Source organism: Uloborus diversus, chromosome 1 (genome assembly GCF_026930045.1).
Source record: "Uloborus diversus isolate 005 chromosome 1, Udiv.v.3.1, whole genome shotgun sequence".
In the NCBI taxonomy this organism is placed as follows: domain Eukaryota; kingdom Metazoa; phylum Arthropoda; class Arachnida; order Araneae; family Uloboridae; genus Uloborus; species Uloborus diversus.
In genome coordinates, this window is record NC_072731.1 from 199527036 (window position 1) to 199546843 (window position 19808).

The window sequence follows — 19808 nt, forward strand, 5'->3', positions numbered from 1 at the left end:
CGCTCTTTGTCCCATCGTTATCAAACAATGCCGAAAATACGATTTTGGGACTTCCATTTCTAAACAATTCCGGATTGCTTGCGTAAATTTTCACGGCGCTAGGGCATCCAGCATCCCCCATCAATCGGAGACAAGTTTTTAGTTGTTTTTTTTTTCAGATATTAATATCAAAAAATTAGTCAGATAGATCCGCTGAGGCTTCTCGGTTTCCTTAACGTCACCAAAGATAGTAAAAAAATGCGCTTTTTAGAGCCCTAAAACCCTTTCTTCACAAAAATAGCCTAAAATTGATTTTAATTCCGAAAAATATTTCTCTTAGTTCGGAATATTCTTCCGTTTCTCTTATCGTGTCCAAATCTAGCGAAAAATGTGTTTTTGAAACAATAGTGCCGATAAATTACCAGAGGAAAGATGCCAGACCCCCTACCGTCACCAAAGACAGCTTAAATCTGAGTTTTAAACTTCAATTTTGAAAGCTTTCGATAGGACACGACCTAATCTCCCACCCTCCAGCAACGTCAACAAAGATAACCCAAAGTTGTTTGTTTAAAACTTCCGTTTCAGCAAATTTTCTGGAAGAGCGCCGATCCTTTCTAAACTAATGTCACAAAAAATAGCTGCAATTTAACATCAAATTTCAAAGAATTTTAGGAAATAACTCCAACATTACTTTCCCCTCAAGTCTCGAAAAAAATCCTAAAATTGCAATTTCTGACGTCAATATTGAAAATTTCTCCATAGACCTTGAATGTTCCCGACTCTTTTGTCCGTGCAACCAAACACAACCAAAGATTAATTACAGCTATTTTTCATACACCAATGTCGAATATTTTCTGGGGTCGATCCCCCCCCCCCTTTTTCTCTCCGTCTTTCCTCCGATGTCACCAAAGTCATACTATAAAATGCGTTTTTACGACTAGTCCATTTTTTGTACCTATTACTTTCTTCAAAGATATAAATTGTAGCTAAGGTGTTTTTCTAACTTTTTACATAAATTCATCCTTCTTCTGTTTTTTTTTTATTTCTTTTTTTTTTAAATTAGAACTTGATACAGAAATTTGAAGAAAGATTTATATAGGTTTATATGGGCGTTATAGTCAAAACATGCAAATTGCTCTTCAGGGGCGGCACATCAGGTCTTTGCACACGGGCGGCCGACACCCTAGGATCGGCCCCTGCCCGCATCCCGGAGAACGGCCGTTCCTAATATGGCACTACCAGCAACATATTACTATTAGGATTGGCAATGTATGTTAAAACCAAGGACATCTCGGGAAGGATTGCCCCCCCCCCCTCCAACCCCACCCTTCCGCTGCACCGCTGGATCAGTTTAATGTTTTTCCTTTTTTCCTTCATTTCATAAATTGCGAATGAAAAAGGTTTCAGCCGCGGTATGTTCTCTTCCTACGTTGCTGGTTTCTCAAAGAAGATCGACTGCGTTCTTAAAAAAAAGTAATTCATAGAATACAAACTTTCGTTAATTACTGGATGTTTGCCAAAGAATTCTTGCCAGGATTTTTTTTTATTTTTCTTTTTAGATTAACTGATACTCTTGTAACCTTCTCATTGACTGTTGCCGTCACACTTTTCAGCAGTCACATACTTGATAAAGAAATGAAGCTCTAATTTGTGAGATGATAGGCATTCCCCCCCCCCCCCCCCCGAAAAGCCATCACACTAGACACTACATTTGCGGCGGAAACTCTGCCGTCGACAAATTAATCATATTAATGAAGTTCTTCGGCAGACAGGGTTTGATGTCATAAGCGATAATACAATAGAAGATATACTTCACTTATTTGCTTTTCTTGGTAATGGTACCTTCATTTTTGCTTTTTATAAAAACAACGAAAAAAAAAAAAATCGTCCGTAAAGGTATGACGGGTAAAAAAAAAATAATAATAATTAATTTGAATTTTGTCATCTTGAATTCAAATTATGTTTTTCGCAATCACGAGTGTGTGTGTGTTTGTGTGTGTAGGCATGTGTGTTTGTGTCTGTGTGCAGGCATGAGTGTGTGGGTATAGTTGTGTGTATGTGTGTAGGTGTGGGGGGGGGGGGTATGAGTATGTGTGTAGCCATATGTGTTTGTGTCTGTGAGCAGGCATGAGTGTGTGGGTAGTTGTGTGTATGTGAGTGTGTAGGTGTGTGTGGGTTTGTATGTGTATGTGTGTGTTTGTGTGTGTAGGTGTATATATGTATATATATATATGTGTGTGTGCGTAGGTGCGTGTATGTATGCGTGTAAGTGTAGGATATGGACGCAACCTCGAGATGACTTTCGCTAGAGGTGCAGCATCGTGAGAAGCCGGTCGACGGTGATGCTGCAGAGGGTGGCGGGGGGGAAAATAAAATCATAGGACATTAAAACAGTCAAATGAAAGCAATAAGCAATCGTGATTGCTCAAAAAAAAAAAAAAAAACACACACATTTGAACGAAGCAATTGCCTGTTTGGTGATAGTTTGATAGTTTAAATTTTAACCCTTACTCCAGTGGATTAACCATAAACTCCAAAGAGATAGCATTAATTGTTGTTGACCACATTTGACCAGACGCATGTGCAATGCAACCGCCGCCTTCTCGCAATATTGTTCTCTACTTTCGTTGAGATTTGACAGGTTAAATAAAATTTAAGACATGTTGGAGGAAAAATTCAGAATTGAAACATTTGTATTTTCTTTTATAAACTCTTAAATCTACTTTGAGTTTCAACCCCCTCCCGCCCCTCCAGATGGGTGTCACCCGGGACGAAAAGCCCCCTCGCCTTCCCGTACTGACGCTACTGTATACATATTCAAACAAACTATTTTCTCAGTAAAATAAATAAAGAGAAAATTTGGCACGCTAATAAGTTAAAGATCCAACTGGTTGAAATTTTTTTTCTTTTAATGTAATAAAAATGTAATTTGGGGCCCCTCACAAGTTGGATGTCATTGCGGAACACGTGCCCCAAAGACCCGCTCCCGAAAAATCATTCCCCCACTATAATCATTTTTATCGTTGTCGATTTCGTTCGTTCATTCGAAGAACTCGAGCAATTGTCCGATTTTGCCAAATATCCATTGACGAAATATACTTAAATTAAAATTAATTAATGGAAAAAAAATAACCATCCAGCATGGCATTCGTTTAAATTTTGACGTCTTGAATTCAAATTATGTTTTTCGTAATCATGAATTACGAAAGGACCCTACTCGCTGGGTTTCTTGTTTTTACAGATAGAATAGAATGGAAATGGAGAAGAAATTCGCACCCGTCATATTATGACTGGTGATTTTCTAGATTTCATCGAAAAAGAAATGCTAATTAGGAGACACAAAAAAAGATACAGTTTTTATGGCCGATTTACACTCGTGCACCTATCATAAAGATTATATTTTCAGCGCATACCGTTTTGGTATTTTTATTTCTTATGTCATCTTAAATGACTGGAATTAGTAACCTGTCAACAATGTATTGAGATGAAGGTTTACTATTTAAGTTTATCTATACAAATGTTTTTCTTGAAAACGTGATTTTCACCCCCAGACACAAAAAAGACCCCCCCCCCCCCTTTTTAATGAAAAATCTGCCATTATGAAGCCTTGAATGAATGTTCGCGATGTGAAACCGTGACGATGAAAATTGTTTTCTCTAAGTGAATATTAAAAACAACAAGATAGACTTATTCTAGTCGTCATGGTAATCTGAAAAATCAAAGGAACATCAAAAACTGCCTAGTGAGGAAAAAAGCAATTTGTCATTGCTTATCCTCTTATAAATAATAGCCGATGATCGAGTAACCCGCGTGCTTCAACAATGAAACTCGCGCCACGGCATGATAATTTGATAATATGTTTTGGTCATGTGTAAAATGCAGTGAAAGACTTTATTGTGAAACGGCTGAACTCGATCCGGTAAGGGTAACTTAACTGTTTTACTCGTAAGACTATGTCATTTCAGGGGAATGAAGAAACGAAAAAAAAAAAGGTCAACAATGAGCGCTACCTACTGGAGTTCAGGGTTAATCCACTGGTGTTAGGGTTAAAATTTCAACTATCAAAATACCATCAAACAGGCAATGGCTTCGTTCAAATGTAGAAGAGAAGCAGCAATTTTCATCCGTCATACCTTGACGGGCGACTTTTTTCTTGTGCTCTTATAAATAATAACCGATGATCGAATAACCCTTGTGTTTCAACAATGAAACTTGCGCCATGGCATAATTTGATAATATGTTTTGGTAATGTTTAACATGCAGGGAAAGGCTTTATTGTGACAAGGCTGAACTCGATCCGGTAACTGAACCGTTTTATTGGTAAGACTGTGTCATTTCAGGGGATTGAAGAAACAAAAACAATGAACGCTATCTACTGGGAGTTAAAGGGTTAATCCACTGGTGCTAGGGTTAAAATTTCAACTGTCAAAATATCATCAAACAGGCAATTACTTCGTTCAAATGTAGAAGAGTAGAAGCAATTTTCACCCGTCATACCTTAACGGGTGACTTTCGAGCAAAATAATAATAATAATAATAAACTACCACCCTCGGGAAAGAGTTCGGAGGTTTTCGGATTTTGGCACTCCAGTCCGGATATTCGGAGTAGTATACATTTTTACCGGGGTGCCCACCGAGCGGGAGGCATGGCGCAGACTGCGCCATTGAAATCTTTAGAGGGGGGTGCTTTTGGGGAGATTTTTCACTTTTTTTGAGGAGGCTCTAGCATTGGGACGGGGGGATCTTCACGATATTTAAGGGGGGGGGGTGCGCCCTTTCTCTTAGGGAGGGTGGGCACCCCTGCATTTTTATGGAAAAAGTTTAACTCCCTTCGATCGCTTCTCTGTGACACTGTCATTAGGGGCTGTCTACAAATGATGTCACCCTTTGAGGGGAAAAAATGCGAGTTTGACAGGGGGAAGGAGGGGATAACAAGAAGTGTGACATCACGTATTTTTTTCAGTGAGAAGATGTTTGTGAAAAACAGCGTGACATGTGACAAGGGGTTAGGAGGGAAAGTGAAGGGTGACATTTTGTGACAAAAAAGGGGGGGGGGGGGGCGAAAATGTTGAAAAAAGCGGGACATCATTTATGGGTAGCCCCTAAATTGATGAAGGAGTTGTTCAAAAAATGTTAATTTTTCTGATATCGGCAGGTGGGAGTCATACGAGAATCCGTATGAGTTATTCGCAACTCTAATAAACTATAGGATGAAAATGTAAAATAAATAAATGCAGTAACTTATAACTTGCTTCGACTTCGACGCTTAGTGAATGACAGTAATTTTTCATCGTATTTGTGGGAAGCTTTCTTTTATATTCTTCTGAAATTACATTACATCATCAACAGTCTGAAGCCTGTAATTTACCCCAAAGAAAACACGTGGAATGGAATGTTTTACCTTTTTCTTTAGTGTTGTTAATCACCGTGATGTAGCGTATTCGAGCTCTGGAGTTGAGAATAGGAATTACTATTTTCTTGAAGATCCCGAACTCCAGAAAAAATCCTAAAATTTAAATCTGAAAAATAGATTACATTAAATATAAACAATTATGAAATATTCACTATTCATTGCCCTTATTTTGGAAGCATGGAAATAAAAAAAAACCAAATGCCAAAAAGAAAAAATAAATAAAAAAGCTCCGTATCTTTCGCTAAAAACCTTAGCCAAAATAGCGAAATGTACAGTAAAAGGTAACCTTTCCGTCTTCAAATCTTTCGCCAAACAACCACTAGCTCTCAGCAGCCCTCGAAGATTTCTGTATTCCCCGAGTTTCGACAATCAAGATACGTATGTCAAAATGTGCACATGTTAAAACAACTTGCTTTTTACCATAAATGTGGTTTCTCCAACCACGTGTACAATGGATATTGTATTCATTGGTAAGCTAAATTCTTCATCGTAACCTTGATTTCCCTTTTCATAAAATTAACAAATTTTCTGCCAAGTCCTCAATTGTATTTCATGCATTGGAGCTTACGATCCGCGATTCTAATATCTTTGCTTGGAGCACCTTTATCTAAGGGTTTAAATGGTCACAAATCAAAAGCTTTTCCGTGGTTAATCTTAAAATGTGTGATAAAGGTGTAGCAAGTCTTGAAAAGAAATTTTCCACTTCAAAAGTTTTTCAGCTTCCGGCATCACGCCGTTGAAAACTTGCATCTGGACATTTGTTTACATTTTTGTTGATCGTTTGGTAGATATGCATGAGTCATATCAATTCATGAAGTAACAACATGAATGATTAAAAATTCAAGTTTCTTTATTTTTTGCATATGATTAGAAAAAAAAGGTACAAAATTATAAACAAATATGCCTATTTGAATTGGACTGTTTATACTTTTTACATCTTTTAAATTGATTTGAAGATTTCATTTCAAAATCTATAAAAGTTTCAATTTTCAGAGTTTATGTAACAAAATAAATAATTTATCTATTTTTTGTATTTGTTTTTAAAATGTAAATTGGGATAGTTATGTTATTTTCATAGCCTTCTCAAATCTTTTAAATAAATATTTCAGCCTATATATTCTTAAAGATCTATCAGCATATTTATTCTATTCATCAAATGATCTATTGCAATGTTATTTATTTTTAACCAAACGTATTTAATTTAAAATTAATTGAAACTTCATTGGTTGATGAAAACTATCACAAAAGCTTTTTTAGATTTTTTCATTCATCATTTTAATAGCAAACTAATTTTGTGAACTTTTCCAGGATTTTTTGTGCAAGTGACAGTTTAATAAAAACTGAATCAAAGTTATTTTGAAGAAAACTTGAATCGACAAAGATTGATTTCAACATAAACAAAACATAAAATGTTAATTGTATATTGGCGGGGGGGGGGGGGGGGGGGGGGGTGACCTACAAAGCTTTTGAGATTTTTTTCTTTTACAAAAAATAATAGTTTTGATTAATTTTAAATTAAGTAGTTTAATTTAGATGTGATTTTAATTGTCATTTTTTAACGAAATTAACCACCGTATTTTAGGAGTTAAAATTTTGAAGAATAAACTATTCAAAACATCACTTTATACTTCCTTTGATTTTTATGTTATTATGTAAAAGCTTGAAGGTGCATTTGTTTTTAAAATTGGCAAATTATATATTGGTAAAAACCATTTATGGATTCAGGGGGGAGAGATCATAGGGATCATAACCTTTAAGTGACCAATCATAGCCTAAAATGTTTTTGGAGACTAATTTTGAAAATTTAGAACCAGATTCGTGCTTGTGCCTGAATATTGACCTTTAAATCGAGTATGTACTTTGACCCCCCCCCCCCCTACAATAATGATCCCTTTCAGAACCAGAAGTTGGATCAGATCTTGATTTGAGTATGGTTAGCCAAAATTGGCAATTTCGTTTTGAATAAACTTTCTTTCTATTCATTACTTTACTTACTTCCCAAAAGCATTTCAATTCAATTAGCTGTGAAAAAAGTTTTTGAATCAATGTAAAATGATATACCAACATAATGTATTCAAAGGGGTTGACCTGATAATTTTTGATTTAAAGAGTTTGATACAAAGTTGTTTTCTATCTTATCTGTGTTATACCCAGATTAAAATGTGTAACATAGTTCTACACTATTCTTTACAAATAAGTCGTAAGTAAGTAAAAATGGCAAATAAAACTCATATTTTGTTTGATTTCTTTCCTACATTTTTCCATATTGCTCAAAACTTAAAAGGAGTTATATTCAAATATTAATACTTTGCCTTGTACTTGCCTTTATAATTGTTCACATAAAACTATTAAATTTATGTAATCGAGAGTTCCTGTGGCATAAAGTATTCTAAGAAGGTTCTTCGCCCTTTATATAGGAGTTTAGTAAGACCTCATTTTTGGAGTATGCTGTTCAGTTTTAATCGTCTTATCTAAAGAAAGATATTTTTGTATTGGAAAGGGTTCAAAGAAAAGTAACTAAATTAGTAAGGGGGCTCTCAGATTTAGATTATGATACCAGACTTAATAGGCTTAATATGTATAGCCTGGAGCAAAGGAGAGTCATAGGGGACATGATTCAGTCATTTAAATTTATCAAAATGAAAGATGTAAATGGATTAAATTTTTGCGGGGAAAGCAGTATGAGTGGTCATTGTTTTAAGCAGTGGCGGATGGGACCGGCGGGCAGCTGGGCAAATGCCCAGTGGGCCGCCTTGGTTTGGTCCGCTTTAAATATTTCAATTGAATAGTACAAAAAAAAAAAAAAAAAAATTTTTTTCTTAAAAAACTAGTGAAAAATCTGTCGCCTAGAAGATGCGAAATCAAACCACTTTGCGACATTGGGAAATCTAAAATTGGTTCACTCATTTTTGTAAACGGATTTCAAATCTTTGTAAAAATCTTAGGAAGACCCTTGCCTTCTTTAAAAAAAAAATCGTCGACTCGTACATGACGAAAGCCTTCTTTTTCTTCCCTTGTGGACTGGCCCACCACGCACTCGGCGCCAGATTAAGCAATCGATTAGCACCCCACCTCATTGGCCCTTTCATTGATGATAGCCGATAACCGTTTCACGGCCATCTGTGTACAGGGACAGGGACCAGTACATCAAACACTACTTGGGATGGGACGGCAAAAGCAGTTTGCGGAACGGAAGCAGCTGTTTTTCATTCAAAGATGCAAAGAGAGGTATTTTTTCGAGAGTGAAGCCGAAGGCTGAAGGGTCGGGATTGTGTCCTGGAATTCTTTTCAGTAATTTTTGCTTTAGGGTAACTGAGGATTATACCACACCTACCACTTCCTTTTTTATGGCTTTGTGAATAAAAGGGATTCGCGCGTTGAAACTTGTAGGCACTGGCAATCTATTTATTTTTTCTCCTGTTTCGAGGCAACAGGATTGAAGAATGATGGAGTCATTTGTAACACGTTTTAGCTGTAATTAAAAATCCTTTTAAGGTTATAATGAAATGGAAATTCATTTTGATGATTCAAACAAAGGGTTTTGAAGAGCAAGTTTGGTTCGTAAAAAAATTTACTTATTTCTAAAACTTTTACTTTAGTTATCCATTACCGCTTTTAATTTGTAAAAATGTTTTGGAGACTTTTGTTATCTATCATTTCCAGGGCCGGATTTACATTTTAGTTGAAAGCTATTGCTTATAACAAAAAGTTGTGTGAGTTGTCGTTCCTAAAAAAAAGGAAATACTTGAAAAAAATCAATTTCATTTTCAAATGCTTGAAATTTTGCAAAAATGTGGCTACAAGCCTTGAATTTTAAAATTTCTAACAAATTGGAGTTGATAAGGGGGAGGAGTGCCAAAATATGTTAAATTCAGTGTGTGCTTCAATGTATGTTCGTCAAAGTATGCTTCAATTTTATTTCTTACTAAGAGTATAAATTATGAATTGTTCAAATGGGCAGTATGTTACTCTCTTGCTACCTATTTTCTAAGTGTTTACCCTATTTCTTTTAAAGCAATTTGTAGATGGGTTGCAGAGGTGATTAAAAACTAGCTGTATCGAAAGTCCATGAGCGCAAGTAACAATTCATTATCCTTTCTCCTCCCTTGCTCAATCTCTATGTTGACTGCCTCATCGATGTGTCGACCCCTTAAAAAATTTTACTGTGTATTATCTCAACTTGCAAGAGTACATAATTTAAAAAAGTTTTGTTTGCCTACTTTTCCCCCCGAATATTTTTGATTCCAATCTTCCTTTATATGGCTTCAAACTGCAGAATTTTACTATATATTTTTTTTCCCAAAATTACCTCTGGGGGAACCCCCGGAACCCCTAAATTGGGAGCCCTGCATCATTCTCTCGATACTATTCCCCTTCTTAAGGGAAATCCAAAAAGGCAGGCAAACACACATTAAAAAACACACACACACAAAAAAAGGAAGGAAGGAAGAAAGAAAATAATGCATAACTTTATGTGTCTCAGGGGAAAAAACAAATATAGAGCAAAAGAAGTAATAATAGTCATTAATAAAAGAAAAAAAAACACTTTAGCACTTCCGACAAAGTGTCCGGATTACAAAAAGGGCCCCATACTTGAAATAAAAATTGACTAAAAATACTTTAACTTAAAGCCCCGTTAAGTCTAAATCCGGATCCGGCCCTGATCATAAATGTTTTAGAAATAGTTACAAAACTGGCTTTATATGCTAGTCTATGTAATTATTCTTCATTCCCTTTTTAATATGGGATCTTCCAAACCACTCCTCTTGTTAATATTACCAAAGATCGTCTACAAACTGCGTTTAAAAAAAAACTTGTAAAGGTTTCCTGGGGAGGGTCTTCCACCTCTCCTTTTCGCCAGCATCGTTCAAGATATTGGTCGATTTTGATAAATGAGGTGTCATTCGTTTCGTAATTGAGACCCGGGTAACGTAGGCTATATTTTTCCAGACTTCAGCAATAGGAAAATTTGATTTAACCTTATACATCCTGATTTTAACCAATTTCATTCCTTTCTCTTTTTAGCACGGGTTTTTAATAAATATAACAAAAACTGTAACCATTCTATGGAAAAAACATCATTAGGTAAAGAACAATTTAGGTGTTGATTATTATTATATTCTTATTAAGTAAGAGCAATCTTTTATAATATAAGTTGTCTATCAGTTTCATGTAGTAACACTGTAATTTAATTTATCTTTCATGTGTTTCAAACTAAGATGCTTGCTTGCAGGTATATAGTACTCAAGCTATTGTATTATTCGTTTTTACCCGACTATGGCAAAGTCAAAAGAAAGGGTTATGATTTTAGCAGTCTATGTACGTTTGTATTTACGGTTGTTTCACCGCAGCGCCAAAACTATTCATCCTATTTTGATAAATAAGGTGTCATTCGTTTTTTAATTGTATCCCGGCTAACATAGGCTACATTTGACACTTACAGTCCTGAATCTTTAAAAAAATATCTTCGAACGATACGAAAATCACCCACGAAACTTGGATGACTACACTGTAAAAAAAAAGGCCGAAGTTACTGGCTATTTCAGTGGAACGTTTCGGGATTTCGCAGGTTTTCATCCACTTCCTGAGAAAATCGAGTATATTTGTCAAACAGTTTCCTGAATTGCCAAAACCTACACGAATACAGACTTTTCACTGCTGTGAAAAATATTTTTTCGCTACCAGTTTAAAGACTGACTGAGCTTGTTTATTAAGTGTGTGGGCTTTACCACGATTACTGTCTGTCCAGACTGAATAATGTATCGGTAAGAGCGAATTAGTCAAGGACCGCTTCAGCTTTGCCAGGAGTATGCTTAATTCTTACTTGCAGTTCTGGCGTGTCTGCTTTAATGCTTCTGGAGCTCTGTTGGTGGAGCGGCGGGGCTCTAATTAATTATTTAAAACCCACCTACCACATTCTTCTCGAATGTTCCCGAAACATAGCTGGCTTTAACAGAGGAGATTTCCCAATTCTTTAAAAAGTTTCAAGGACCGTTTCAGAAAGGTTACTGACTTTTGGCGGAATATTTTTCTGTTTTTCACCTGGCTACGGCGAAGCCAAAAGGAAGGGTTATAATTTTAGCAGTCTATGTATGTTTTTGTATTTACGTATTATTCACCGTAGTGACTAAACTATTCATCCGATTTTGATAAATAAGGTGTAAATCGATTCCCTATTATAGCCCGAGTAACATAGGCTATATTTTAACCGACTTCAAATGTGGCATGAGACGATTTATTTGCTTTTTAAAAAAAAACAGCAGTTTTTGTATTTGTGTATGTTCCACTGTAGCACCTAAACTATTTATCCGACTTTCATGAATAAGGTGTCAATTGATTCGGTATTATGGCCCAAGTAACGTACGCTATCAATTGACTTCAACAATAGGTGGAGTTGATTTTACCTTGTAAAACTTGATTTTAAAGTATTTTTTTAGCGTATGTTTTAAATAAATTTATTAATAACCCGACTAAGGGAACAAAGGGTAAGAAACAAGTTTGGTGTGGATTACTATTATAGTCTTATTAAGTTAAATCAATCTTTTATTGTTTAAATTTTCTATTAGCTTCATGTAATAGCATTAAATTAAGTTTACCATTCTTGTATATCAAACTAAAATGCTTACCGTAAATTACTCATGCTATTATTTTTTGTCCATTTTAGATTAAAACGAAAAATATTTAAATAAAATAAAAAATTAAAAAATTGAATCCCGACTACGGCAAAAAAACCTAAAAGATAAGAAACAAGGTAGGTGCTGTTTAATATCATTGTCCTATTGAGTAAAACCAGTAATTTGATACGTTAGATATTCCTATTTATTTAGTTCCATTGAAACCCTCTGTCACTTTCGCATTAATAACATTATAATTCAATTCAAATACCATAGTCATGCGGTATAGTAGAACTGTAGTTGAGAACGCACGACAACGGCATTTGAATTGAATTATAATGTTATTAATGTGAAAGTGACAGAGGATTTCAATAGTACTAAATAAATAGGAATATCTAACCTATCAAGTTACTAGTTTTACTCAATAGGACGATGATATTAAACAGCACCTACCTTGTTTCTTATCTTTTAGGTTTTTTTTTTTGCCGTAGTCGGGTTTCAGTTTTTTTATCTTTTATTTTTTAGAGCTACAGTTTCCGAGGGAGTGCTCCAAACCTCTTCTCCCCTACCATTATCAAAGACAAGTAGAATGCATCTTTAAGACTGCAAATTAGAAAAATTTCTTGTTGCGGGCCCAAGAATCACTCCTCCACGTCACATCACAAAAAGAGCGCATTGAACTCCGTTTTTAGCACTACAATTGCAGAAAAAAATCCGCCGAACAACCCCCGAACCACCCTCCTCTGAACATTATTGGACATAATGTTTGCGTTTTGAACGTTTCAATTTCGAAAAATGGGCGTGGGGAGGGAGTCGCACCCGAGCGCATAATATTACGAAAGACAGCTAGAATGCATTTCTAAGAATGCAAATAAAGAAAAATTTCCAGGTATGTGGACCCTCAAATCTCTCCTCACTCTAACATCATCAAAAAGATCGTCTAAAACTGCATTCTTAGAGCTACAAGTTCGAAAAATAGACAGGTGAGCGACACCGAACCTCTTCAATCCTAACATTACCAAAGATCGTCTAAAATGCGTTTTCAAAACTAAAAATTTCGAAAAATTTATGGAGCGGAATTAATACTATGCTTAAGGTTTGTTCATATCGGCTTCCTTTTAAATCAGAAATCCTATACAGCAGCCACAGAACAAACTACTTATAGAAATACCTCTTTGAGGCAACGATTATGCATACATTTGTTGAGAAAAAGGCTGTAACCTTTTCAATAATTTTTATTCTTATGATAAACTTGTGTCGCCTAGTAAAAATTCCTTAAAAAATGCACAAATGCAACAGTGAGCAATGAGATGCTTTACTGTGTGTCTGTAAATTCATCGGTCGACCGATAAGATAACTTTGTTGCATACCTGTGTAGGACCTTCTAAGGCCCTAACAGCTGCCTGTAATAGTAGTCTGTAGGGGACAATGAACACGTAAAGGCAGGGCCGCTTCCAGGGGTGGCGTAGAACCGTGGCTGCCAATTTTAATTTAGGGATGAACAAAGTAAAAAAAAAAAAAGAAAACCTTCTCAGTATTTAAAAAAAATAAATAGAAGTAACAAAATACCAAGTGGGATTCCCGTGACAAAAAATATTTTCTCAACAAAATTTTGAAAGAAAATGCAACCCTTGAATATTAAACCTTTAAATATTATTTAGGAACATCCGCGGTTCTTTATTATAATTTACCTAACTAAAGGCAGCTGAAATTTTTGGAGACATTCTGACAAATTAAAAAAAAAAAAAAATCAACCAAAAAAGTATTCAGCACATAGAAAAAACCTATGACAAATTTTAATTTAATACAATGAATGAATAGCTAGATAATAATGGTGGTTTCATAGGGGTCGCCGAAGCATGTTTTAAATAGAAAAAAAGTTAAAATGCAGTAAGGGAGATTTAAAACATTGTAATGTAATGAATACTAAGTGTAAGATATTCTAGCTGGAGGATATTTAAAGTAAAATAAAGTTGGAAGAAGATCTGGTGTCCCTGAAAAGTACCACATCTGTTCAAAATGTTAAAAAATATTTTAATGAATCTCAAACTCTTTATTTTCAAGCAACTTCAAACATCAGGTTGGAAATTGAAAATTTCACTATGAAAAAAACAAAAGAACTAAAATGATCTCGGGAAAAAATATACTGGGGGGAGGTTTTTCCATAACATTTGTATCAATAATTTAATAAAAAGATAGGGACTTAGCAAAGAATGCGGAAGGGAGAGACATCCTCTAGCCTTACCCTTCATTTTACACCTCCAAGGTAGATTAGAAACGTGTTTAAAACTTTATTTTGAAAGAGTGCAGGGGATGTTTCGAAATCGGAACCCAGTCCCATCTTATATCGCTTATCGTTATCAAAGATGGCCTACAATTCGTATTTAGGACTTCAAATTCGAAAAGCTTCCACGAAAGTGATCACCCAAATCCTGCAGAAGTGCCTCCACCCCATCTTTAAGGAAAATTTAAAATTTCGTTTTTAGGACTACAATTAAGAAATTTTTCAGAGGTCATCGAATCTCTCCTCCCTCTTGTATCACCAAAGGTGGTGTGAAATTTCTTTTTTAGGGCTTCAATCCCGAAAAGATTTCTGAGAAGAGCCCCTGAACCCTTGGTAACATCAGCGAATATCATCTACAACTGCGTTTTAGAATTCAAATTTCGAAAAATTACCGAATGACTGAACAGCTTCACCCACTAACATTACCGAAGATCGACAAAAACTGCGTTTTAAAAGCTAACTTTGAAAATTTTTTGTTCCCAACACGCTCGCCAGCATTACTAAAAGTCCTCTCAAATTTCGTTTTATGAGATTCAATTCCAAAATATGTCCCGAAAATTCCTCCCCCTCACATCATTGAAAGTCGATGAAATAACGTTTTTAAACTTCAGTTTCCCAGAATTGTCGGTCTCCTTTACGTTAGCAAAGAAGACCTAAAATCCCTTCCTTTAGATTTCAATTGCGAAAAAATTCCTGGCGAGCACCTTCGAGCCTCTTCTCTCCCAAACATTACCTAAAATCACATAGAATGCATTTTTAAGACAACTAATTGAAAAAAAATTCCCGGAGGGGAGGGGGGGGGGACACCGGATCTTTGCTCTCATTAACATTGTCAAAGATAGTTTAAAGATGTTCATCAAAAATTATACGTTCTCTTTTCACGCGATATTACGTGAAAAGTTCCTCATCAATCGTTATTGCACATAAGACCTTCAGATACTGACTTTAGGGGGGGTTGCAATTTATTGGTAACAAACTTTTTGAAGAACTTCAATTTCAAAAAACATAGTCCTCCCCCCAAACATCGTCAATTGTCACCTAAATTGGCGCTTTGTGAACTTCAATTGAGAAATTTTGTCCAGAAAGAATTCCTGAACAGCCTTCTTCCCCCTAGTGTTTCAAAACAATGCTTACGCATACGTTTTAGAGCTCTGATTTTGAAAAAGTTTTGGGAGAATTCTCCAAATACCCCTCCCGCAAACATCGCCCAAGATCATTTAAAAAGTCTAACAGTGCGTTTTTGAAGCTATAATTTTGAAAATTTTCCGTGGGAGTGCCCCCGAACTCCCCTCCCCCATCATCAGCAAGAACATTAATTTTTACTATGCAGGTGTTCGTATTATTGATTCTTTTTCTCCACATTCGTAAACGCAGTTCTCCTAATTTGAATGCTCAAATTCTAATGGTGACTCCCTACTAAAACTAGAAGATGTATCCGCTATTTTACCATCTGAAAAAAAAAAAAAAAAAAAAAAAAACCTCATGGACGGTGGGAGTGTCTCCTCTTCAAGGAGCAAGTCTTAAGGGGGCCGGCTGGCCTGTAAATGCCAGGGCCGGTTCATGTTGCCCCATCCGCCACTGGTTTTAAGCTATTTAAATCTCGGGCACTTGGAATAGCTTACCAGAAGAGGCGGTAATGAGCAAGGGGGTGGATAGTTTAAGAGGGCCATTGATCTTCATTGAGGACTAATTAATTGATTGGGACCAGCCTAGCTGGGCCTAGAGCCTGTTGCTGGTCGTCACATTTGTATTTGTATAAGCAACTCTATATTCTGAATTTAATGAAATCTAGTTTTGCAATATTCAAGGAAAAGAAAGAACTTGTACTATTTTAAAGAGAGAAAATAACTCTTTATGAATTGTATGTTATTTCAGTTCTTGTGATTTAAGTGTACATATATTGTTTTGCAGCTAAATTAAATTTTTCGTTACTTTACAGATGAACGAGAAGATGTTCAGAAAAAAACATTTACCAAGTGGATCAATTCGCAGCTTGGAAAAGTACGTAAAAATATTTTATTCATACATGTAAAATTTTTGGCGATAACCTTTTGGAGAATAATCTGAAGAATCAAGAATATATTCATGACTATTCTCTTAAAGCATTGGTTTCAGTAATAACACTACATTATGCACTTTAGATGAGAAAGAGCAATAAATGTTTTATTGAATGGGATCTTTTTATCTTAGTGATAGGTACATAAAAGTATTTATCCAATTAAAATGGATAGAAAAAATATATGTATTTAATTGATTGAAGAAAAGGGGTGAGTAAATGTATCATTAAAGAACAAGTAAACACAAAAACAATTTTATTTTCATGATTTTACAATGATACTTGAATGTTGTTTTATAATATTAATAACATTAAAATATTTTGAATTTACCTGTTAAAAGAAAGAGTATTTTTGATTTTTCTTCAAAAGTTTGAATCCTGAAAATGTTTTCAATGTTCTTATTGCTTGAAATATACTTCATGGGAATGTTCTTAACTTACATTTCTATTCATTTTTTCTAACAGTGAAATACGTTTTACACAAAAGCACTTATCATGAAAAGCTATTTAAGGCAAACCTTTCATCACTAAATTAACACATGGAAATATTTTGGTCGCCTCAGTTTGGTGTTAAGCGTTTTTCACTGTAATTGTTTTCTAGACATACATTGATTGATTTTTAACTTTAGCATGAATGAAATTGACTTATTATTATTTTTAAATGCTTTCAGGGAAATCATCCTTTAGTGAAAGATTTATTTTACGATTTACGAGATGGAACACGACTTTTAGGACTATTGGAAGTACTTTGTGGACGAGAACTGGTTGGTATTTGAATGTTTTTTAAAACTTTTTTTGTTGATAGAGATTTAATTCTGCAATAAATATTTAAATTAAATGTATGGTAAACATACTATTAGTGGCCAAAGTTAAGCATATATTGTGTCTTTTTTAAACTTTGGGTCTACAATATTAATTTCAATTTTAAAACTCAATCAACGTATTATAGCCCAACTATTCCTTTATCGTTCCATTTTCTAAAAATGCCAGAATTTCAATTTTTTATCCATTTTTTCCTCAAACTTCAAATTTGATCCATTATTGGCCACTCCAAATTCTGAAACGTTCAGTAGTAGCCACATGCATGAGTCAGTAGTGGCCATCTGACATCCTTTCCCTGGAATTTACATTACTTACTTTAAATTCAAGTAACTGATGAATAAAATTGATTCAGTATGATAGTTACATAGGTACCACTATATTAATCACATTTTTGTTGTACATTTCTTTCTTCAAAGTACATAAGTACTTAAGATAAAATAAAAAGATTTTAGTAGAAAATTTGTATTTGTATTTTTTGTAAGCTAATGTAAAAAATAAAATAAAAGAAAATGTGTTATACTAACATGAGTATTATACATATAAACTTTGGTAAGTATAAACTGAATAATTACTATCACTTTAAAATCATTCGCAATAAAATAGTAAGGTAAGCACACCATTCAATGTAATTCTAGGACATTTTGCTCCCTGCAACTTACCAAGGCACATCAATGGATATAGGAAATTGGTAGCATAAGTTTTCAATACTAGGCAGGGTGTCCCAGGAGGTTCAGGGGTAAAAAAGTCAGGGTGTCCGCGCACCAGAAAAGTCATGGATTTCGGCTATGATCGAAAATGGTCATGGAAAGTTATGATTTTTGGCAAACAATGCTCAAAAATCATGGATATTGATATTTGGTCATGTGTTTTGAGTTCAAGAACATGCATATATATCTAATTCTACAGATTAGATTAAACATATGCATCTTGGCCACTTTTTACGCTATTACGCATCAATCCCAATTTTTCACACATTTCGAAATCCAATCGCATCCACTTCATTAATACTCACTCCTTTTTCTTTTCTATTTGATTTTACATCTGGACATTTATAATTATGTATTTAGCATTGTTTTTAGCAATCTTTTTATGCCTTATTGTGTAGTTGAGGACTTCTAGTTTTGCCAATCTCATTCAATGTGAAAATTTTAAGTCATCCGTGTTGATTCAAGAGACTCATAAAAATGATCATTAATTCTCAGCTGTGTCTTAAGTTAATGATGATTTTAGAAAATAAAATTGATCTGAAGAACTAATTACGGATGTTTTGGACATAGATAAAATACAGAAATGATGGAATTTTTAAAGGTAACATTTTAAAAAAGTTCGTAAATGTTACACATTTCAAGAATTCAGAAACTTTACAATATTTGTAACCTATCCTAAACCTTAAGCGATAAATATCTGGTAATGTCTGGTAAATTATTTTTTTTAAGTACTTTAATATTTTTTTCCTGATATTTATGTTATATATTGTAAACATAATTTTAGTAACTACTAAATTATTGCTAGTCACAGATATTTTAGAGAACTACTAGTAGTACAAAACTCGTATTTTGCTATTCGGTAAATTTTGAAATTTTATTCGATAAACTGATAATTTCCCCCTTCCCAAAAATTTAAATTGTGGCCACCCCTGACTATTGGCCGTCATGAATATATGAATCAAAAGATTATTAATTGCAAACTTACTGACATGATTTAAAGACTTCCAAGAGAAATATTGTTCCATAAACAAGTTTTATAACTAAAACTTTTATATATCATGGCTTTTATTAATTTTACTGTGTGTGACTTACTTCTAATAAGTTTTTTACCTTAAGAAAATTTGCATTTTCAAGAAATGATTGCTTTTATCTAAGAAATTAAAAATTATCTGCTTTGATTAGAAAAGGAATTACCTCGATCACGCATGTTGCAATAGGTTATAGTTGAATTTTTCTCCTCTATATATACTAGCGCGCCAAATTTCTTTTTTTTGCTTTTTCTTAATTTTTACCAACAAGCTATTTAATAATTTTTCCTTCCGTGATATGCGCCCCTAGGCCAGAGCATAAGATGGCCTGATGGGTAATCCGGGTCGTTCCATATAAGAGGTAAATGTAATAGCAGTTACCACAATACAGCATATTTTGTGACTTTTTTAAACTGTGGGCCTACAATATTGATTACCACATTTGAAACTCAATGAGCATATTATAGCCCTACTCTTCCTTAATCGTCCCATTTTTAAAAAAATGCCAGAATGTCAATTTGTTCAATTTTTTCCCGAACCTTCAATTGGATCCATCAGTGGCATATCCTTGGCCTTTGTACATGAGTCAGTAGAGGCCATATTGTTGTTTAGAAGTGGCCACTACTAGATCACACAATAATATTACATCAGAAATGAGGCAGGTTATTATGTCAAGAGATTACAACCTATTAAAAGGAAAATCAAGTTGATTTATGAAAAACTTTCCTGATTCAGTAGTGGTTAACTTATACTCATATAGGAACAAATTTTATAACTTAAAAAATTTGTAAATACTTGTAAAAACTTTTTATTATAAGCTGGTAAGTGAAATTTACATTATTCTTCCTATGTTTTAAAATTTGCGTAAAAATATTTTAATTTGAAATGTGCTCCTCTAAAAGGCT

At 34.4% G+C, this 19808-nt stretch overlaps 1 protein-coding gene across 1 annotated transcript in view; it reads left to right on the plus strand.

The window, feature by feature from the left end:
* LOC129234114 (dystrophin-like) overlaps positions 1-19808 on the plus strand; it is a gene marked incomplete at its 3' end in the record, with an annotated part of 333560 nt that overhangs the window by 56157 nt on the left and 257595 nt on the right. The window contains 2 exon segments of the mRNA XM_054868004.1: positions 16230-16291; positions 17018-17110. Coding sequence (XP_054723979.1) covers positions 16230-16291; positions 17018-17110 — 155 coding nt within the window.